Source organism: Hypomesus transpacificus, unplaced genomic scaffold (genome assembly GCF_021917145.1).
Source record: "Hypomesus transpacificus isolate Combined female unplaced genomic scaffold, fHypTra1 scaffold_363, whole genome shotgun sequence".
Taxonomy (NCBI): Eukaryota; Metazoa; Chordata; class Actinopteri; order Osmeriformes; family Osmeridae; genus Hypomesus; species Hypomesus transpacificus.
This window is the reverse complement of record NW_025813887.1, coordinates 1-22,984: the sequence shown is the minus strand read 5'-3', so window position 1 is coordinate 22,984 and position 22,984 is coordinate 1. Positions and strand designations below refer to the sequence as shown.

The window sequence follows — 22,984 nt, the reverse complement described above, 5'->3', positions numbered from 1 at the left end:
TACAATACAATACAAAATATAACTGAATTGGTTTCATGTGCCAGCAGTGTTAGGTACAGACCAGACCTAAAGCCTGAAGCAAGCAAATGTGACATATTGGATCAGGAGTCTCCTTTAGTTAACATTAAGGCCCATCTTCTTGACTCTCCCACCGAGAGTGTACTGTTGTGGTCTGATGGCAATGTAGGTCTGCTGACAGGATGTACAGGTCTGTTGACAATCATTGAGTGTCAAGGGAGGATAGGTGACATCATTCACTCCTCTCCCAGAGCTACCTTACACACTATCAAAATCAATCACAAATTCACACATACACACACACACACACACACACACATATTGTGTCTGTCTTTGTCTTTGTCCACCAAACACACAGTCATGCCCCTTTCCCTTTTCTCCTTTCTCCTCTCACCCGATGACAGCCCCTGTAGATCTGCCAGAGTAGCCTGTCTGTCTGGCAGCTTCAGAATAACTGTTAACCCCTGAGGAAAGAGACTGATACTCTCTCCTGATAGGTTGTGACCGGTTAGGTGTCTTTGTGCTTTGTACGTAATAGGTCACTATGAAAATGAATGTTTTCAGGGAAAGTATATTGTACTTGCCTATTCCAATGTCATATCCCTAGAATGGTCAGAATGGAATTCAAAGTTGATTTAAAATCAGACTTTTATAACATTTCGTTTGAAACTTATTTTCTAAGCAAATAGCTGTGGGGTTAGACATGAGCAGAATTACTGGAGATTAGGACCTCGGTTCTGTAACAGTTTAAGAACATGTCGAGGAAAAGAACAGATGTGACCTAGACGGGCCTTTCAGGCACGTGTACTACATGTCGATGCTTTTGCCTAATCGCTGCTTCGGCGAAGGCAATAAAACCGCTCGCATAATTATTTTTTTTTATATATCTGGACGTAGGATAAGGCCTAATCTCTGTGTTTGTGCCAAACTGTGATGTCACATCCTCGTGCGAAATGCTTCTTTTTGATCATGCTTGTGGCAATTTGGGTAGACAAAATCACAGATTGAAGACGTTCTTCATCTAGGTAAGCTTATACTGACTCAACAGGTCCGCTGTAGTCCATCTCTAAAGGCCCTTAGCGACGCGCCAGTGCCCAAGTGTCTTTCCCTTCTTTCAGCTGTTTGAGCCCTTGTATAAATGTAATCGGTTGTTAGTAGACTACATTCAACTTTCATCCTGATAGTCTTACTGGCACGCCATTCGCTAGGCTCGCTGCCAGAGCTTCGGCCGGCCGAGAGAGCAGTCTCTATCCGGCCAGTCGGAGCCTACTGTCCGTGCGGCGTAGTGGAGGCAGTGAAGACAGAAGCGCACATCATCCAAGGCAAGGGCACATATTTGCTCAGAACCCCGTGCTATTTCTGCATAAGAGGCTTACCTAATCCCAGATGCAACATACAGCTTCAACAAAGTCCAAATCTGGACGGAGCGTCGAGATATGCATCAGAAACCTCACGCGTAAGAGGAGGGGGCAGGGCAGCACTGGCGACTCCGCTTTTGCCAAGTTCTCTTGACACCGGGCGGCAGACCACAGAGACTAGAGAGCTGAGAGAGTGGCAAAGGGAAGTTTTGAAGAAGAAATAGCTCCTATTTGGGGCTTCCTATTGGGCTGGCCGGATATAACAGACGCGCCCATCTCCATCGCTTCACAATCTTTTCATCCATGCAGCTAGTTAGACGCACGGACCAGGAATGATGGCGAAAATGAGGGTTTCATACGAGTACTCGGAGGCGGAAGATAAGAGTATTCGACTGGGACTCTTTCTTATAGTTTGCGGCATTCTGTCTCTCTTCATTCTCGGCTTCTGCTGGCTCAGCCCGACCCTCCAGAGCATGCAGAGCAAGCCCTCCAACTGCACCGTGGTGTCCGTGCTCCGGCCGGAGGAGATGTTCGAATGCGTCTTCACGTGTGGGGCGGACTGCAAGGGCACGTCCCTGTATCCCTGCCTTCAGATCTTTGTCAACAACTCCGAGTCCAACTCTGTAGCTCTCCTCCACTTTGACGAACAGCAGTTGGTGCTCAATCCAAAGGTGAGTCCTCAAAAGGCGACCATCTCGGTCACTCGGTGGTGATTGTAGAATGATCATGATTAATGGGCAACATGAGGCTAGGGATGCCAAGTTTCTCAACTGTTAGCTGACCAAATCAGTAGGAAGAGCGATTTAGTTAAACAAATTAAAATTGAATACTTTTTTTACAGTCTTGTCAAGACTTAAAAAACAAACAAATAAAAAACATTAAATATGATATAGTGGATATAAACGTTTCAGTGTTTCACAAGTTAAACTTTCATGAAGTCAGAATCATCGCAGCCTGGTGCAAATGAGTCCTAATGAGGGAGGCACTATGGATGAAAGGACCAGAGATTGGAGAAAAATCTGAATGAAAGTGTTTTAGTGTGTGCTTATATATGTGTGTGCATTTGTGTGTGTCTGTGTGTGTGCTTATATATGTGTGTATATGCGTTTGTATGTATGCTGAACTGCAGCTTTCTTTTTCACACTTCAAAGAATAGAACACACATGTGTGATCATCCAGTGTCAAGTCTACTATTGGGCATTCACACCCATGTATGTCACCCCCTCCTTTACGGATCCCCCAAAACGTCCTCCCTTTCTGTCCCAGCACTCCTCACCCCCGTCCTCATCCTCCTTAGAACCTTCCCCCTCATCCCCTCACCCCCACACATCACCACCTCACCTTTTCCTCACCCCCAAATCCTTCCCTCCCTTCTGTCCTCTCTCTCTCTCTGCTCTCACTAACAGACCTCATTCCACCGACGTCACGCCCGTAAGCCCTCATCCCCTCTACCCCCGGCGCTATGGTAACCACACAGCACCCTCCTCTCCCCAACCCCCTGTCACATCTCTCTATATTTGCTGGGCTGCCATGGCAACGGCCAGGAGCGGCCATGGTAACGGCCGGCAGACTTAGCCGCACGTGTTGCAGAGAGGCAGGAGGCTACCTCCCCTGGTCCACACCCAGGTCTGAGGAGAGGGCAGGGTTTGGAGCGGATATAGACACAGGACTTCACTGAAACAGCCCTCCCAAATTAAAAGAAGCAATCGTTCAAAGGATACACGGGAGGCAATCCCTCGGATGGGTGTGTGACCATAAATGGGACTGAATCTGTAAACCTGAAAGGATGCAGTATGTCTATACTTTGGCCTCAAACCACTATCCAAGGTTTTGGGATAGTGGAGGTTTTTGCAGCACTGTTCAGGGACGGCTTGTCTCAGTCCCAACCAAGGGTTTTCTGTTTGTCGTGACTAAGGATTGTGGACTGTGAGAACTTCAATGCGTGACTTGCTCTTAAAACAGCTGATATTGATTGTTGCTTTCCAAATGTTTGTGTGTGTGTGTGTTTGGGGTTTGTGTGTGTGTGCCTTGGTTTGATAGAGGCAAACAAAACAGATTAGTTAGTCTCTAAAGACTGTGGAAGTTAAGGTGAAAAGCTGTCATGGACAAAAACAGCCTCTTAGTCACTAAGGATCCCTCAGCGATTTGTAACTGCCAACACACACATGCACCATTCTAAATAGGAGGGCTGCTGTTTCCTGTATCCCTTAAAGGGAGCTGAATAGTTAGTCTGAGGGCAGAGGAGGAGGAACATGTGATTATATAGATTTGGAGGAAGCACTTCAATTAAGTGGGTTCCAGGGTCAAAGTTCTGTCCTAAAAATGCTTTCATTGATTACACCACAGAAGAGGAAACGTGTATGTGCGTGTACGTGTGTGTGTCTATGTTCAAGTCCTTCCAAGCCCCGCCCCCACTTCTCAGTCCTTCCTTCTCAAATAAGATGAACCGACAGGTACAGTACGTGAAGGAAGGAAGTGGTATAGAGGTGGTGTTGGGGGGGGGGGGGGGGGTGAAGAGGAGGAGAGACAGGGTGGGGGGTTGAAGCGGCATTAGGGGGAGTGGAGACGATGGCCTTGTAGTTGAAGTGGTTATGAAGGGTTGGCTATAGACTTGATTAGGCTTGATTAAATGATAATTGCAGATAATGACATCGCTCAGCTGTGACTGGGTCTGCACTGTACATGAGCTGCCGGGCAGCACAAAGAGAAGAGGAAGGAAAATGAGGAGTAGCGTACAGAGGACAGGACGAGAAGGACAGGACAGAGGACAGGACAGAGGACAGGACAGAGTACAGGACAGGGGACAGGACGGGACAGGACAGAGGGCAGGACAGAGGACAGGACAGAGGACAGGACAGAGGACAGGACCGAGGACAGGACAGAGGACAGGACAGAGGACAGGACAGAGGACAGGACGAGAAGGACATGACAGAGGACAGGACAGAGTACAGGACAGGGGACAGGACGGGACAGGACAGAGGACAGGACAGGACAGGACAGAGGACAGGACAGAGGACAGGACAGGACAGGACAGGACAGGACAGGACAGAGGACAGGACAGGACAGGACAGGACAGGACAGGACAGGACAGGACAGGACAGAGGACAGGACAGAGGACAGGACAGAGGACAGGACAGAGGACAGAGGACAGGACGAGAAGGACATGACAGAGGACAGGACAGAGGACAGGACAGAGGACAGGACGGAGGACAGGACCGAGGACAGGACCGAGGACAGGACAGAGGACAGGACAGAGGACAGGACGAGAAGGACATGACAGAGGACAGGACAGAGGACAGGACAGAGGACAGGACAGAAGACAGGACAGAGGACAGGACGAACATTCCAGTGATCCCTGCTAGGTGTATGAACAAGGGAAGAAAAGATGAGAGGACAGAAAAAAGGAGTAGAGTGAGGGAGCAGATCGAGGGGCAGATGAATGAAGGTCTATGTCATCAACAGCCTTAGTAGTTGGTTTGTCTCTGGAGGTCAGTTGACCTTTTGGAAAAAGGGGTAATGAGAGCAACGCCTCCTGGGAAGTTGGGGTCGTAATGACTTGATTAAAGCACCTGTGGAACCGCTGATTGATGTGACATTAGAACGGGACACACACACACACACTGTCTGCCTCTACCACACACACACACTGTCTGCCTCTACCACACACACACACACACACACTGTCTGCCTCTACCACACACACACACTGTCTGCCTCTACCACACACACACACACACTGTCTGCCTCTACCACACACACTGACACACTGTATGCCTCTACCACACACACACTGTCTGCCTCTACCACACCCTCACACTGTCTGCCTCTACCACACACACTGACACACTGTCTGCCTCTACCACACACACACACACACTGTCTGCCTCTACCACACCCTCACACTGTCTGCCTCTACCACACACACACACACACACTGTCTGCCTCTACCACACCCTCACACTGTCTGCCTCTACCACACACACTGACACACTGTCTGCCTCTACCACACACACTGACACACTGTCTGCCTCTACCACACACACACACACACACACACACACACACACACACTGTCTGCCTCTACCACACCCTCACACTGTCTGCCTCTACCACACACACTGACACACTGTCTGCCTCTACCACACACACACACACACACACACACACACTGTCTGCCTCTACCACACCCTCACACTGTCTGCCTCTACCACACACACTGACACACTGTCTGCCTCTACAACACACACACACACACACTGTCTGCCTCTACCACACACAATGACACACTGTCTGCCTCTACCACACACACACACACACACACACACACTGTCTGCCTCTACCACACACACACACACACTGTCTGCCTCTACCACACACACACACACTGTCTGCCTCTACCACACACACACACACTGTCTGCCTCTACCACACACACACAAACGTCAGCTGGTTTGGAGCTCCCCACATGTTCACCAATCACGGAACAGCATGTCTCCTTCCCGCGCCATCTTACGTTATCTTATTGTCATGGTAACACTATAAAGCAGGACTGGCTGTTGATGTTGAAGCAGACGGACAGACAGACGGATGGTTTGTAAATGTTGTTGAGTTGTTGTTGAGTGACTACATCGAAGCTGACAAACACATGCACATGCACGCATACACACACAGTTCACACATACACACACATTCCCAAATAACCAGGGTGTGGAGGTTTAAATGAGACTCTGTTGTGTTGATCCATACTCTAAATGGTCCATTGGCTGTGCCCTGCCTTGTTGCTTAGCCTCAAAGTGACAAGTAGCAGAGAGCAATTTGTTCTCTATCTCAACAAAGCTGAACTCTTTTTGAAAACAAAATGGGATTGTAAAAAGACAATCTTAGAGTGTCCTCATTCACGCTTGTCAGAGCATGTCCGTGTGTGTGTGGGTCTGTGTAAGTGTAGTCCCTGTCAACCTTTCCAGCGGTAGTGCTAACAACATAGCTGCTCTTCTTTTTCCGACAGAGTACTATGATATAACTTGAAGTTTCCCAAGGAGATGAGACCCTTCAACCTTGAACACTTTCTGAGGCCATGATCACAAATGCACACACACACACACACACATATACTCAGGTACAATACATCGATAGGAATAAACACACAAACACAAAAAACAAACACAAATACACACAGACAAATGCACACACACGCACACACAGGCAGATAACCACACAGAGGTGGTCGATGTGACCACCGTTTAATCACAAGCTGAGGAGATTTTGAGAGCTCTTATGGATGGAGAGCAGAGCGTTTAGGGAATCGGCTCACGTCGGAACTTCCCTCCACTTCATTGACCAGAGACTGGGACCAAGGTTGGGATGCCTAGCTCAAGCGTCAAATACAATCACAAAGCCAGTACCAGGAAATGGAGATTCATGCCACATCCAAGGGCCACATGTGCAAGTGTGCAAACCCTGCCACATCAGTGTGGTCTTGTGATAGCATTCATACACACATATCGCACGCACACTAGCACACACACACATCTACAGACACACACGGGCGCGCACACACACCCTCTCTGCAGAGAATGGAATCCTGCCTTCTCCTACCTCCCATCTGTCTCCCTCTCAAGTTCCTCCAGTCTGCGACTCTGTACTTACAGTACGAGAGGTAGACCGCCCACCCAAGTAAGGATTTAAATTGGCTTCTGAAGAGAGAAGATAAGAGGCAAACAAGGGATTTCGATGGTTGGGATTACATTCCAGATGTGTCAATCTGTGTTTTTCTGTCTGGCTATGTACCTTCCCTCTCAGATTATAACTCTTGTTCTAGAGACAACTGGAAATATCCAGATGAGTGCTGTTTGTGTTACATGGTGTGATTGTGTGTCGCATTGTGTGTGTGGCATGGTGTGTGTGTGCGGTTATCAACCGCTAGTCCACTCCAGTATCTGTCTGTGCTATATATCACGTCCTTACACCCGCCTCAAAGCCCTGTATGTGTGTACACTGTCTCTGCTATGTGCTGATGGAATTTCTAGGACTGATGTGATTCATTCCACTGGCATTTATGGCCTTTTCTTAATGTTGCGAGTGTGAGGGAGAGAGAGTGGAAAAGTAGCACCATTGGCAGAGAGAAGAAGTAATTTGATCTCTCTTTAGGTTTTGTTTGAATCCATTTGAATCGATGGTGGTGGAGCCCATTTCCATTTTACACAGGGTCACTCACTTCAGAGGGAGTGCCATGTGTGCTTGTGTGTGTGTGCGCGTGCAGGGAGAGAGATCATATTGATAAGTGTCTGCCTTCTGTCATGCTGAATATGTTAAACCTCCAGCAAACGAATGAGTCTTTCCTCCCCCTTAAGGATGAAGGGATGAGGGAAGGAGGAGTGAATGGGGTGGGTGGGAGGGAGGAAGGGAGGGGGGGGGAGGGAGGGAGGGAGGGAGGGAGGGAGGGAGAAGCAGATTAATTGAGGTCAATCATCCTCCAGTAACCAGGCTCTTAAGATAGTTCAGAGTAAATGAAAGTGAAAGGGAGGCACTGTGATCTAACCTCGATGTAAGATCTCCTGGAGACTTGTAGTCAACCGGCCATCGATTCTGTTCCTCAGGCTGTCGAGAGGAACCGAGAGATCAGCCTTGATCTGCAAACGCTTCCTTTTGCTTTTCATGCTGCGTGTGTATGTGCAAACAAGCATTCAGTGTGTGTGTGTTTGTGTGTGCGTGTTTGTGTGTGTGTGTGTGTGTCTAATTTATTGATAAAGGGGGCTCCATATTTGAGTGTCCCGAGTTATAAATTCTCTTTGAATGACTGTGTGACTTGACCTAATGGCACTATAAGTAGAAAGAGAGAGAGATAGAGAGTTTATGGGTTGAGGTAATCTCTGTTTCTCAACATCCAATCTTCCGACAAAGTGTGTGTATGCGCGCGTTAGTCTCCGCAGGGGAAAGACAGTCATTCCCAGTTCTGATATATGTGAGCTGTGAGAGTTTCTCAGGGGCCATGTCTACATGACCTGTCTCATTCACACGATCTACAGCACCAGGCAGAACCCTGCAAAACACTCACACTCACTCACAGACCTCAATCTTATTTCTCTCTTTCTCCCTGTCTATTGTCCAAAAGGCTGAAAGAGACTTTGAGACTGCAGAGATCAGGGGACAGTGATGTCAAAAGAAAACTCAGAGAAAAGCTACTTTCTCTGAAAGGTCACCATCATCATACTTCTACTACTCTTTTTTGTCATGTGGTTTCTGATTGGCAGCTCACTGCTACCCTGGTATTTCTGTACTGTGATCTTTCAATGAGAGACAGACAGAGACAGAGACAGAGAAAGAGAGAGGCTGCCTGCTTCAGAGTACACCCAAATACAAATGCAGCAGCATGTGTGTATGTGTGTGTGAATGGGTGTGTGTGTGTGAATGGGTGTGTGTGTGTGAATGGGTGTGTGTGTGTGAATGGGTGTGTGTGTGTGAATGGGTGTGTGTGTGTGAATGGGTGTGTGTGTGTGAATGGGTGTGTGTGTGTGAATGGGTGTGTGTGTGTGAATGGGTGTGTGTGTGTGAATGGGTGTGTGTGTGTGTGAATGGGTGTGTGTGTGTGTGAATGGGTGTGTGTGTGTGAATGGGTGTGTGTGTGTTCCAGGGACTGGGTCTCCATCTGCCGGTCAGGGACAAATTTGAATGATTATACACAGACGGACTAATAATAACTAGATGTGAATAATCCTGGAGGTTGATTTAGAGCCATCAGGACCAAGCCAGCAGGGTGACACTTGGTAATGGCTGCCCCAGGCGTTCATGGGTAATTACTCTACAAGTAACATAGAGACACAAGTTGACAGACGTAGCCATTGTCTTAAACAGAGAAATGATAGAGCTGGAGTGAGGCAGAGGAAGGGGGAGCAGGCGAGAGAGAGAAGTGGATTTCATTTTCTACCAGGTTGTTTCAGGGCAAACGCTTTGATATTCAACTTGTCCCACAATATTATGATAGGGGTTACAAACAAGCAAACAAACAGACAAACACAATGACCGGTCAAGGACTATCTACATGCTGTGTTTGAAGAGAGTTGTGTGTTGTGACACACATTGTTGACTCATCTGTGTGTGTTTATTTGTGTGTGTGTGTGTGTTACTGCTTATGCGTAAACAAGTGTTCTGTCCCGATATAATCCTCTAAACAGGAGTGGCTGTTCTTTTCATCCAAGTCTCCATATGTTGTCATGATAGATGTGTTATTCAGTTAGGAGGCAGAGATTGAATCACTGAGATTGGGGATGGATGAGGGATTCCTCTGGGCTGAGGTTCACGGTTAATGAGAGTAACCTGTGTGTGTGTGTGTGTGTGTGCAGTGTGTGTTTCCATGTGTGTGTGTCTAGCTCCTGTAACTCTGCCTAAGTAAGCTAATTACCGTTAATAAGGAACAGGCAGGGGCTCCAGAGTTCCCAGGGGGCACAGTCTCCCTCTCTGCCCAGACAGGAGCTTTCCTCCCTGGGGATCAACTACCTCTCATGAGTCCTGCTAACCACCAGGTTAAGGGAGAATATTATGGTAAAAAGGAAGATGGAAAAGACAGGGTACAGAAAGGAATTGCTGATTCATCTGTGTCACTTTCATTCAACCTCAGGGAGAGGAAACACAGGGAAGGAGAAAGGGACAAAGAAGGGATGAAGGGATGAAGGGATGGAGAGAGAGATGTAAAGGGAGCTTTGACGGAAATATAGGAGAGGAACAGGATGACAGGTAGGGAGGGCGGAAGTGAGGAGAGTAGAGGAGAGGAAAAGAGAGGAGATCTGAGATGAATTAGCTGGTATAGGACAGGAACAGATCCTTTTGGTCTCCATTGAATATAGAACACTGCTGAGCTGGCAATTTCTCTCTCTCTCTCTCTCTCTCTCTCTCTCTCTCTCTCTCTCTCTCTCTCTCTCTCTCTCTCTCTCTCTCTCTCTCTCTCTCTCTGTCTTTCTCTCTCTCTCTCTCTCTCTCTCTCTCTCTCTCTCTCTCTCTCTCTCTCTGTCTGTCTCTTTCTTTCTCTCTCTCTCTCTCTCTTTCTCTGCATTTATTTTTCAAGCTATCCTTTCTCTGTCCTTCCTCTGTAAAATAATAATGTCATTTTCTTCTTGTTTGTTCCAACCAGATTAGTGTGGGAGTGGATCTGGAGACTGCTTTGGTGTCCAGTCCTTTCTCATGCTGGCCCTATAGCACACAACACCCACAGCTTCTCACACACACAAACACACATGTGCTTGTCAGTAGGAAGGAGCGGAGGAGAGGTTAGAGTAAAGCTGAGGTACAGGCAGGTATGGAGAGTGGATGATGTGGAGACAGAATGGTTCCAGGGCAGTTCTGCACCATCAGGATGAGCTCGTCCACCAGCCAGGCCAAGAGAGAGTGTGGCCTGCCAGCGCTACACGGCCACGGGGCCACGGGTCACCAGGCTGGCAGAGGCCCCGCACAGCTTTTCTCAATCTCTCCTAATGCCAGGCCAGAGCAGAGTGCAGGCATCATCAGGCACTTAGAGCTGCACAGCTCTGAACAGAAGAGTGTCAGTGTATGTGTGTGTGTGTGTGTGTGTGTGTGTGTAGGGGGGGGCTTGGTTAGGGTCAAAAGATAATCCTTTTCTCTTACTTTCTCTCTCTCTCAGGCAGTGACCTACAGTAATCCTAGTTACTAGAGTCTTGCCGCAATGACATTGCGTGACAGGTTGATGTTACGTAACTGAGTGTGCATTGCACACCATCAGTACCATCACCATGGCCACTGGACGATCTCCAAATTATGTGACATGCTGTATCTGTTTGTTTCATTCATAAAGGAGAGGTAATTGTTCAAGGCATGACTCAGACAGGCAGTATTTTCTGAACCACCTCCAAGCATGTCAAATCCACACACAAACACACACACAAAGGGCTCCCTCCTCAAGTAACCCAGCCGTAATCAGAGCATTTCCACAGAAACCCTGATGCCCCGGTGTGAAAGAACCTTGGCAGGATTCCAATCAGGCCGCGCGTGTGTGTGCACGTGTGTGTGCACGTGTGTGTGCGCGTGTGTTTGTGTGTCTCGCCCTGTTGGTATATGACCCATCATGAGGCTTAGAGGCTGCTGCCCTGGAGATATCTTCACCCTGTACTGAAGGAGTGGGTCTGTCTGTGGCTGGGCTGGACACACAGACAGACCCACTCAGGGTCCTGTCTGACAGGGCCCTCCAGACGGTGACACACACACAGGCTGAGAGACAGCTGCTGAAACCTGTCTCAGGCTTCACACAGGCTGAGAGACAGCTGCTGAAACCTGTCTCAGGCTTCACACAGGCTGAGAGACAGCTGCTGAAACCTGTCTCAGGCTTCACACAGGCTGAGAGACAGCTGCTGAAACCTGTCTCAGGCTTCACACAGGCTGAGAGACAGCTGCTGAAACCTGTCTCAGGCTTCACACAGTGCTCTGAGTCAGAGAACCCTAGACTATGTTTAGAAAAGACCATGTAAGGCAGTAGTGCAGAATTGTGAAACTAGCTTCCAACAGTCTCGTAGCTCTATACTATTATTTGAGTGTAGTATTGTATACAGTGTGTCCAGGGGTTTGTGTTGCAGGTCCGATGTGTAACACTGTTTCTTGTCCCTGCTGCTCCCTGCACACAGTGCTCGTACGTTCCGCCCTGCGAGCGAGACAACCAGAAGAACCAGAAGAACGTTCTTTGGTGGGAGGACTACTGGACCAAGGAGGTCAGCTCCCAGTCTTTCACCTGCTTCTTCAACCAGCAGAGACGGTGAGACACACACACACACAGACACACAGACATACACACACACACACACACACAGACACACGGTCCAGTCCCAGAGACAGAAAGAGCACAACCATCCAGACTAGAGTCTACTCTGTTACTCACGTATTGTTCCTGACTTCACCCAGGGACCTGAGCTTGTCCAGGCCAGGCCTCAATGATGGAGTGTGGGAGCAAATACGTGTGTGTGTGTGTGTTTATGTGTGTGTGTGTGTGTGAGAGAGTGTTTGTGTGTGTCACCATCTATTTCTGGGTTAGGAGACTTGGGAGGAGAGATGTGAGAAGTTCTGACAGTGTGACGTTACCAGGGAGACCAGGTGGCGTAGTAGAATGTCACATGACAACCTCATGGAATGGTGTGTTTCTCTCTTCCTTATCTCTCTTTTGTCTCTCTCTCTCTCTCTCTTTCTCTCTCTCTCGCTCTGTCTGTCTCTCTGCTCTGCCTGTCTCTCTGCCTCTCTCCTTATGTCTCTCTCTCTGCCTGTCTTTCTCTATCCTCTGCAGTAGGTGCTGCAGTGTTGGCAGTAGTTAGACCCCTATAGACCTCTCCTCACTCCTCCCATTCTCCCTCCCCCCTCCCCATTTGTCAGCCTCACGTTGCCCTGCTTAGCCAGGCCTTGTCTAATATATGCACATAATAAACTAGGCCCAGCCTGACTGACTGCCTTACATACTCTTAGTCTGCACTTTGTGTACCGGCTACTCCAGACTGATGACAGGGGTAATGTTCTGGAGGGCTTGCACTTTATAAACCCATTTTAAAAGGCTGGGAGGGAACCGCAAGCTAATCTTACAAGTTGCCCCTCAAACATGATTGTTGCTTATTGTTGCTAAGTTTTATCCTTACTTGTATTTACGTGTATCCATCCCTGTCCACTTCTGTCTAACCCCCTCCCTCCTCCTTCCTTCCTTCCTTCCTTCCCCCTCCCCCCTCCTCACACCGCCCTCCCCCGCCTCACCCCCCCCCCCCCCCTCTTGCAGGCCAGATGACGTCCTTTGGCGTCGTTCCCACGACTCCAGCGTCCTCCTCCACTGTGTCCTCTGGCCAATGGTGAGCCTGCTGGTGGGCACGCTCATTGTGCTCCTTACTGTTTGCGCGCGGAGCCTAGCCGTCCGAGCCGAAGCCCTCCAGAAGAGGAAGTGCTCCTACGAGGTGGCCGACGCCTCCCAACAAGGCAAGACGCATGTGAACCCCGCTTCCTCCACACGCACCCTGCCGCTGTTCGCCGTGCCGGTCCGACGCCGCGACCGCGAGCACTAGAACGCGGTATCGCCACGGGGACAGGTCATGCAAGACTCCCAACGCCGTTCTAGAACGTGGGTTTAACGCAACAACGGAACATAGAGCCGGGACATTGAACTAGAACTTGTGTGTTTTGTTCACGACAATGATGATAATGATGATGATGCCGTGGAGGAGGATGATGAAGACTGCGAACATGTAGCACCTAGTAACAACCTCCTAGACAGGGTCAGACACGTCCACGTGACTGCAGATGAAACCTGAACTCTTCTGAATGGAGAGAAGAAGAAGGGTGTGCTCGTGTCACCTGGACTTCACCCAGGTCTAATACAGCACTAACCAAGGTCAATGCTCCTCTAGGTGGGTAGCTAGCTGAGGATGCCGGTAGCTGACGCCCGCTGTGCCCTGGTTTTGGGGGCATAGCCGTAGAGACATGTCCCATTGCTGTGTGTGTTCCGCTTTTCGGATTTTGGTGGTCTGTCTGTAGCATACCTCTAAACCACTGCTGCTTGTTGTATTGTCTCTCTGTGTGTGTATAGACATTGCTGGTCTGTGTCTCTGTGATAATGAAGATTGTATTACTCTGCTGGTCCATCTCTTACTGTCAGACCACATACAAGCACCCGCTCCTGCGCCAGCTGTGGAAGAGAACCCCTGGATTCTCCTCAGAAGCACGCCCTTCAAGACTCTGTAGAACTGCACACGCTTGAAAATATCTTCTGAATATTTCTCTCATGGCTCACCTTTCTCTCTTTCTCTCGTTTCCTGTGATATGTCACAAAATGATTGTTTTTTTCTAAGCCACAGTAGCAAACTTTTGTTTTCGCCGTGTATCCCTTGAGCTGTCTTTTGGGATCCAAAGTGTTCAACTGTTCCATGTATGAACTGTTATCCACATGACCCGTGACACTCTGCTCCAAAGAAAATGATCTCTCAGTCTCCTCTATCACCCATGTAGCTTCTCTGTATTTGTATGACAGAATGTAAGACATTTTTTGTCCTTAAGCTTAAAATGAATGATATTTCGTACTTAAAGCCATATGCTAACATTTGAGTGCAGCAAGGGACTGCAGTAGTTGCAGAGTGCGTTTGGCTTCTAGCAGGCTCAGTGTGGTCCCGAGATCGAAGAAACAAGCTTTTCAAAAGCTAATTCTCTGGAGTTCAAATGATGAATAGTGCCTGATATAGGTCTTTTAATAAAAATGAAGACATACAATCACAATGTGAGTGTGTTGTTTTAAAGGAGGGTGAACTGTACATCATTCCACTCACATTTTCCAACCGTCCTACACCTGTTCTACCGTCCCAAATCTGTTGAGTCCATCTTAGCTCCATCCTACATCTAGAACAGACTAAACACACTAAGGATCACCTTCTCTGATGACCTAGTTACACGCTCTTCATCATCCTCTTCCTCACATCCCATCCCCCCTGCCCCTCTCTCCTCCTCTTGTCTCATCTCTTCATCATTATTATTGTTGTCATCATCTGCCTCTTGTTGTCAAGACGTCTGTCTCTAATTATGCAGTATCTAACGAGGGTTGCCATGACAGCCAGGCTTATCAGAGAGAATGGCTTAGATATTCTTGGAGAGGAGAGAAGGGAGAGAGAGAAAAAAAGAGGACCGGCAACAGAGAAACAGGGAGGTCTAGCAAAACTGTTGAAGGAAGGTGTGAACACCCAATATCACTTAGACAGGGAACATGACATATCAAAGTCTTAACACCGCAGATTTGCTTCAATGCTGAACCAACTGTTTCTTTTCCTTCCCAGACATTTCATTCTCAGTCTGAGAACAAGATCTAATGGAGGGACGGCTCGGGGATGGAGAGATGGAGGCTTAGGGGATTGGGGGGGTCGATAAAGAATGTGTAAGGCTTTCTAACGCAGTCAGGCCAGAGAGGGCTTACAGTGTGGACCAGGGCCAGGGAGGGTTTGACTGACATTTACAGACTAGTTTTATTATGTTCACACACACACAGACACACACGGGCAAACACACTTTCACATTTGAATGCATTCCAGTTTTTACTGAGAAGCCCAGATAGAATTTAAATGATAATGTAACAAACCCCATGATTACATTAGAATTCACATGCCGTAAACCAGTTCACAGTTCCTCAACCTAAAATCCTGTCAGAACCACAGCCAGAACCACATATTACAGATTAAAGATTATAATTCCTGCCTCAATTATATCAGAGTACAGCTGGAGGAGGAGAGAGGTGGGACTATACGTCGTAATATTCAGAGTAATCCAGACTAGGAATACCTTGTTGTGACAAATGGGATTAGGGCTGTTCTTATTGGACAGGAGAGCCAGCGGGTCATCGCTCTCAATCCCAGGACCTCTCAACAGAATGTTATTGTGGATGTTACTTCCTGGTGTGTCAGATTGAGAGGAACTAGGGCAGGAGGCTCTGACTTTATAAATAGACAACACGTCTGTCTGTAACGCCTTGTATCCAGGTCTATCACACAAACACATACACACTCACACACACACCCACCCACTCACACACACACACACACGCACACACACGCACGCACGCACGCACACACAGCTCTTTCTACCCAGCAGACTCATTCACAAATTTCCATTAGAGATGAGGGCAGGGCTCTCTGCCAATAACGACGGACTACGTCACCCACGATGCACTTCAATCACTCAGCCAGACCACATTGCTCCCTGTCTCATCAATGAATATTCAAGCAGAGACACCGCCGCTCAGAAACACATACACACACACACGTTGCTGTTTCACCTTGGAAACACGTGCTGACGTCAGAGCCCAGGGTGCTATGCCCTCTCCTTCCATGCAGACAATATCTTAGATCATGATGGAGAGATGAAGATAGAGAATGATGAATGAAAAGATATCAGACTATCATTATCCAGCCCGAAGATTCATAGGTACCACACCTTCCTCCCCCTTCCACCCACCCACCCACCCTCTCCTCTCTAGTTTTGACACAACTACAGAATGGGCTTTCAGTAGCCGTGCTCTGAGTCAGAGGGAGTGGTGTTCTGGTGATTCTCTGTCACAATTTGTGATATAAACAGTTTGTTGTTTTATTTATTCAGCAAGGGTACAGCATGGTGATATTTCAGCTTATATGTCACATATAAAAACAATAACATTGTGCTATCTCAACAAAGTTAAGATGCATACAAATCTCATAGTTCAATTACATAGTTGCAGTCCTACGTGAACACACACTACAGCATTAAAATAATAGCCTTCCGCATTTCATAATAACAATCTCATATTGCATCAATGTTAGCACTTTTGCTTGATTCTTATACAGCTTATTACCCAGTTTAAACACACAAGGCACCTCATATTTACACCCTAATATACAGTCACATTCATTCAGTGTAGATAGACTGACAGACAGACAGATTTACAAACAGTGTCAGACAGACAGACAGACACACTCATGGACAGACAAACAGACAGTTTTCTCGAGGCAGGCTAACACTACAGTGGTTGGGTATACATGGCCCTAACCCTACATAGACCACTACAGGTTCCTGGCACAGCTCTGTTCCTGACGCCTCAGTGCTGATGCACCAGGTTAACAGATGCTTAGTGAACACAGCACAGCTCCATGGGGAGAGCCACACTTCATATTCCAGGGAAGTGTGGAAGAGGCGAGTCGGCACATCACCTCATAAATATCATAAAATGTGAAAACAAGAGAGATAAACCTCTATACATTAAATACAAACGTCTACGTCGACCATAAACTTGCATCATGTTACATACAGAGTGACGGGTACATGTAAGTGTAGATATAAAATATGTTTGCATATGTTGCCGCATGTGTGTTCATTATAGTGTAGGTTCACTGGGATATTGATACAGCATATTCAAGACAGTGTTAGCTCTTTGAGGTTGAAGGCCATAGTATGTGCTGTGCTCATCATTTCGATCCCCTGCATCTCTCCTAACCCTGTTCTGCTCTTTTTAATGGGCTGATAGTGAGGTAGTGGGGATGTGACAGTAAGACAGGAGTGTGTGTGTGTGTGTGTGTGTGCTTTCTAAGTGGTTGTGTGAAGGTGTGTGCAGGTGGGTGTGTTTTGTGAGGGGTAAAGGGCAGGCAGAGTAGGATTGATCCACTCCACCCTACAGAGTATCATTTAATGGGCCCTGCACTGTGTTTTAATATGCTGGTGAATCAATTACTACGTCTGACAGTCTAGATCAGTCGTCCAGTTTACTGGGGCTCAGCAGAAATCGATGCCCATGAAACTCAATCATTTGTCGGGAGAAATAAGACTTTGTTACAGCTCATCTTCTCTGGAAACAATGAGGGGACGAACAGTTCTGGGAGTTTCAAACGAAGGCAAGAGAAGTGACTTTGTGAGACTGATATTTTAAATGTAGCTACGTACAGACACACAGGTCCAGATAGAGACTCTTAATAGGATCATGCCTGGCAGGCTGATCTAAGTGCCCCCCCTGTGGCGGTCTGCCCACACTCACTGGCCTGTGCAGAACTGAGGAGCTCAGGTACAGAAATGTCAAGCCTTGAACTCTGAAACCTTCTCTTTCTCAGTGCTGCAAATCTCTGTAGAATGGTCTGAGGAATAACTTTATTTGGCAGAGAGCAAGAGCGAGAGAGAGAGACAGAGAGAGAAAGAGAGAGAGAGAGAGAGAGAGAGAGAGAGAGAGAGAGAGAGAGAGAGAGAGAGAGAGAGAGAGAGAGAGAGAGAGAGAGAGCAATTGCAAGAGAGAAGTTCATTCTTTGGTTGTGATCCAGGTGGCAAATTATATTATTCTAACCCTGTCTATTTTGGACAGGAGTTGATATTGCCTGAACTGGGACATTCAGGAGTCTGTAGTACTAAATGCTTACTAATTCTTCAACTGACCTATTTACAGTGCATTCTAGTAGTACTGTGTTGTGACCTAATCCAGGAATACTTAATCAAAACAACATGGACAGACAGCTTCTCCGACAGGGAAACAAGTGGTGATGAAAATCTCATCTGTACGTGACAAGTGTTGTGTTTTGGAAGCTCCTGTTTCTACGTGTTCAGCATCTGAATCAGACAGAGACTCCATCTGTGTCGCCGATGCAGCCTGCAGGAGGCTGGCACCATTGTGAAGGCCTGGCGCTTTCCAGTATGGCTGTCTGAATGCATGTCAATAGAGTTGGTCTACCTGTTTGTCTCTACATCCACACAGCCCTCAGCCTCCCACTGGGCCGGTGTCTATGAGAAAAACAAGGGTCTGCTGATGGCTCATAGTTCCCTCTCCTCTGGGAGCATCAATTAAGGCTTCACTAAAAGGCTTCATCTCCCTGATGAATCTCTTATTCATTGTGAATTTCCAAAGCACATTTATCTCCCTCTCATACAGCGTCAAGGAGAGTAGAACATCTTAGTCGAGAGAGATTTCTGAGAGGTGTATTTATATGACGTAAAAAAGCAAACTATTCAAAATAAAGACTCGCAATTTGGCGAAGGACGATTTAACACAACATCAATATTAACAATCATACTGTGGCTTGTCCTATTGAAATGGACATCGAGAGAAGCTGCAGTGGGAACAAAAATAACAAACGGCTCTGTCCTTGTCCTGGATCTTGCTGGTTACGGGGCTTCTTACATTGCTCACAAACAATGCTAGTTGAAGGGCAAGCTGTAACAATGCCAGCCAACAAAACTTGCCACACTAACGTTGTTAGATCAATCTTCGTCCCCCACTGTGGCATGATGTCTCTCTAGCGTCCAGTATAGATGAAATCTGGGGTAAGAAAAAAGATAATCATCTTCTGTTGGCGTCAGTACCCTTGACACCATCTAGGCCTGCTTCTGCCTCAGGGGCAGATGAACTCGGGTGTTGGACTGTGTTTTCAGTCACATCTTGTTGTTGAGTTCTCTCACCACGGTAGTAGTCAGGGTTGAAGTTCTCGTAGATGGGGTAGAGAGGGTTCTCCTGCTCGCTACGGAGCTTCCTGGCCCGCAGAACGTCCCTCACACACTGGTGGAGGTACAGGTACTGGCACTAGGAACAGGATAGACATGTTAGAGCACTGGTACTAGACACAATACTGTACTTAGTTCACCATGTTAGAGCGCTGGTACTAGACACAATCCTGAGTACACACTATTAGAGTACTGGGACTACACACGAGACAGATAGATAGGCTCTGATGCTGGACTATGTTCAGACCTAACTCAGTGAGGTTATACAGAGCTGATGTGGTTAGGCTGTGTTGATGTGGTGGGATGGTGGTGTTGAGGTCACCTCTGTCTGGACCATGTGAGAGCGGTGCAGTCGCAGGTCAAACACTGAGCCGTATATGTCCACTGTCCCCCTGCCGTCCAGCTGCTGCAGCACGCGGTCCAGAACCACAAAGGTGCCGGTACGACCCACCCCAGCACTGAGAGATGGAGGGAGAAGGACGAGAAACATGAGAGCGAGAGTGAGAGAGAGAGAGAGAGAGAGAGAGAGAGAGAGAGAGGGGAGAAGTGAGTCAGAGAGGCCAGCAACAAATCCATTTGCCATGGTCTGGAGGTCACAGTAGACAGATCCACTCACACACATACACGTATGCAATTGCTTCAACGATTCTGTCTCCATATTTGCTATAGCGCGTGAGATTGGAACACATTCAGATTAAATATTATAATCTGTATACATGAGCCTTAAAATATAGTTGGAGAAACATAACACCCAAGAGAACAACACGTAAATATATTTGTATCCATAAGAAGCTGCGGAGGGTACTAACATTGATTTACATTTAAATGACTGACACTTACTATACATCTTTTTTTATTATTGGTTTACTAATATTACGTTTATTGCTCTTGGAGCCATATGTATAGATCTTGCCATGCTCAACCCACACAAACACACACACTCACACTCACACACACACACACACACACACTCGCACACACACACACAAACACACATACGCTACCTCCATGTGTGGGTGGGTAGCAACCCACATGGGGAGGGGAAGTATTAAAAAGTGGGAAATGTAATGAAAGTGTCATCAGGAGACTACCACCCCATAATGTGATGTGTTGTTGCCTGGGGAGACACTCATGTCCCATTTTCTGGCACTGAAAGTACAGATGTTCCCACCTCTTCACCTCAGTGAGCTAGCTCTCTGTCTCTCTCTCTCTCTCTCTCTCTCTCTCTCTCTCTCTCTCTCTCTCTCTCTCTCTCTCTCTCTCTCTCTCTCTCTCTCTCTCTCTCTCTCTCTCTCTCTCTGCCTCTCTGCCTCTCTCTCTCTCTCTCTCTCTCTCTCTCTCTCTCTCTCTCTCTCTCTCTCTGCCTCTCCCTATCACTTATTTTCAACAGGGTTTCTACAGTAAGCCTGTTGAAGTGGGCCTCATGGAGGAGTCAGTATTAAGCCCATTCAACACCTAAAGGACAGGATGTACAAACAACTGAATTAGATTTCCTGTATGGTAAAAGTGTACTGCCACATCTCGTGTTGTCGTCTAATCACCACAGGCTGCTGCTAATCACAGATGAGCCAACTTTGCACTGATGTCTCTCGGCCGTCGGCATGGCAACAGCGCTAACAGTAGGCCGGCCACAGAGCGAGTCATCTAATTTGATTGGTTGGGGGAAAATGGACAGAGAGTCTGGCGGGAGGCTGTCTGGACCTGGTGTGTGGGGTCAGGGTCTGGGTGGGGCTGGTGTGTGGGGTCAGGGTCTGGGTGGAGCTGGTGTGTGGGGTCAGGGCCTGGGTGGGGCTGGTGTGTGGGGTTAGGGTCTGGGTGGAGCTGGTGTGTGGGGTCAGGGTCTGGGTGGAGCTGGTGTGTGGGGTCAGGGTCTGGGTGGAGCTGGTGTGTGGGGTCAGGGTCTGGGTGGAGCTGGTGTGTGGGGTCAGGGTCTGGGTGGAGCTGGTGTGTGGGGTCAGGGTCTGGGTGGAGCTGGTGTGTGGGGTCAGGGTCTGGGTGGAGCTGGTGTGTGGGGTCAGGGCCTGGGTGGGGCTGGTGTGTGGGGTCAGGGTCTGGGTGGAGCTGGTGTGTGGGGTCAGGGCCTGGGTGGGGCTGGTGTGTGGGGTCAGGGCCTGGGTGGGGCTGGTGTGTGGGGTCAGGGCCTGGGTGGGGGGCTGGTGTGTCGGGTCAGGGTGGGGCTGGTGTGTGGGGTCAGGGCCTGGGTGGGGCTGGTGTGTGGGGTCAGGGTCAGGATGGGGGTGGTGTGTGGGGTCGGGGTCAGGGTCTGGGTGGTGTGTGGGGTCTGGGTGGGGCTGGTGTGTGGGGTCGGGGTCTGGGTAGAGCTTGGTGTGTGGGTTCAGGGTCTGGGTAGAGCTTGGTGTGTGGGTTCAGGGTCTGGGTGGGGGCTGGTACCTGCAGTGCACCACCGTGGCCCCTGAGCTGGGGGAGCGGTCCACGTAGTCTCTGACCGTGCGGACGAACTGAACGAGGGACTGGGTGGTCTCTGGGACGCCGTGGTCCGGCCACACGGTGTAGTGGAAGTGACGCACCACCCGGGGGAAGCTGGCTGAGCCCTCCTGGGGGGAGAGAGGGAAGGGGGGCGGGGTCAGTACTGATCAGGTATCCACATCTATCTATGAACACGTAAATGCATGCACACACACACAGAAACAAAGACATAGACACACATAGACAAACACACACAAACACAGTTCCCCTTACAGAGCTGATCTTGAACTCTCGGATGGTCCACTCTGGCAGGACGGACTCAGACAGCATGTGGACGATCAGATCTCCGTAGTACAGAGGCTCCCGGTCAAACGGCCAGTAGTGGTCACACTTCACCTGCAGGACACCATCCACACAGTTACAGCATCTGTCCTCTCCTCCAACCTCCCAACATCTGAAACAGCTCACATTCAGACCCGGGCATGTCTTAATCTACACATTCACCAACAGTTAGACAGGTCTGTACAGCTGAGGCAATCCACCTTGTGTCTCTCCCTGATTAGATGGTACTCTATGACCTTAGCAAGTGGAGAGGTCATGGGTGACCTAACACAGGCCCCTATGGTGAGGAGGAAGTGAGCCGCCCTTAAGCTCAGACTATGCTTCGCAACCATGCGGAAGACGTCTCAACAAAGGTTTACTTTTCTTATCTTTCCATTTATCTTTTCTGGGGTCACCATGGTTACGGTCGGGGGGGGGGGGGGGGGGGAACATTGGTGCCCAACGTATTGGCGTGCCCCGGCCCACTCACCCGCCCTTTCTCCACACACTGCGTCACCATGACAACGTTGAAGACGTTGTGCTCCCACACCATCCTCCAGAAGTCGTCCTTGGTGCCAGGGAGAGGACCCTGCGTGGCTATGTACTCCCGGCGGAAGTTGTTACCCTGGGGGGGGGGGGGGGGGGCAAAGAGAGAGAGAGAACAAAAGTGAGCCGGGGTTGGTTTAACAGAAGGTTTATCAGCATAACGGTCATATCCCTCTGCAGCTGGTTTCCTGCTGGGGCCTCAGTGACTGAGCCCACACCAGTGTGGCCCTGGGGCCTCATCCACTCCCCACAGCACTGCGGCTCAGACAAACAGGTTTGCTTTACCAGTAAGGTCACACTGGGTTTGGCTGTACATCAAAACCTCACCAATAGGCCGAATCTTATACTCCCCCTTACCCCTT

General features: G+C 48.6%; 2 protein-coding genes across 2 annotated transcripts; one reads left to right on the top strand and one right to left on the bottom strand.

Annotated features, from left to right (window-relative positions):
- Positions 1 to 1,323: 1,323 nt before the first annotated feature.
- On the top strand, positions 1,324 to 14,538 carry LOC124464528 (calcium-activated potassium channel subunit beta-4-like). The gene is made up of 3 exons (XM_047016413.1): positions 1,324 to 2,047; positions 12,002 to 12,129; positions 13,129 to 14,538. Exons 1-3 carry the CDS (start codon positions 1,709 to 1,711, stop codon positions 13,406 to 13,408), a joined length of 747 nt encoding a protein of 248 aa, XP_046872369.1. The 5' UTR covers positions 1,324 to 1,708; the 3' UTR covers positions 13,409 to 14,538.
- Positions 14,539 to 17,356: 2,818 nt separating this feature from the next.
- Positions 17,357 to 22,701, bottom strand: ptprjb.2 (protein tyrosine phosphatase receptor type Jb, tandem duplicate 2; the record flags this gene model as incomplete). Its single annotated transcript, XM_047016412.1, has 6 exons — positions 17,357 to 19,146; positions 19,287 to 19,407; positions 19,651 to 19,786; positions 21,720 to 21,883; positions 22,029 to 22,151; positions 22,567 to 22,701. Coding segments are annotated over 6 exons (702 nt in total), but the record flags the coding sequence as incomplete, so codon positions are not given.
- Positions 22,702 to 22,984: the final 283 nt, after the last annotated feature.

Excerpts from the sequence above, each read along its gene's own strand:
- LOC124464528 (XM_047016413.1), top strand. The coding sequence starts at position 1,709 with ATGATGGCGAAAATGAGGGTTTCATACGAGTACTCGGAGGCGGAAGAT. Across the intron at positions 2,048-12,001 it reads AGTTGGTGCTCAATCCAAAG|TGCTCGTACGTTCCGCCCTG; the intron begins GTGAGTCCTCAA and ends CCCTGCACACAG. Across the intron at positions 12,130-13,128 it reads TTCTTCAACCAGCAGAGACG|GCCAGATGACGTCCTTTGGC; the intron begins GTGAGACACACA and ends CCCCTCTTGCAG.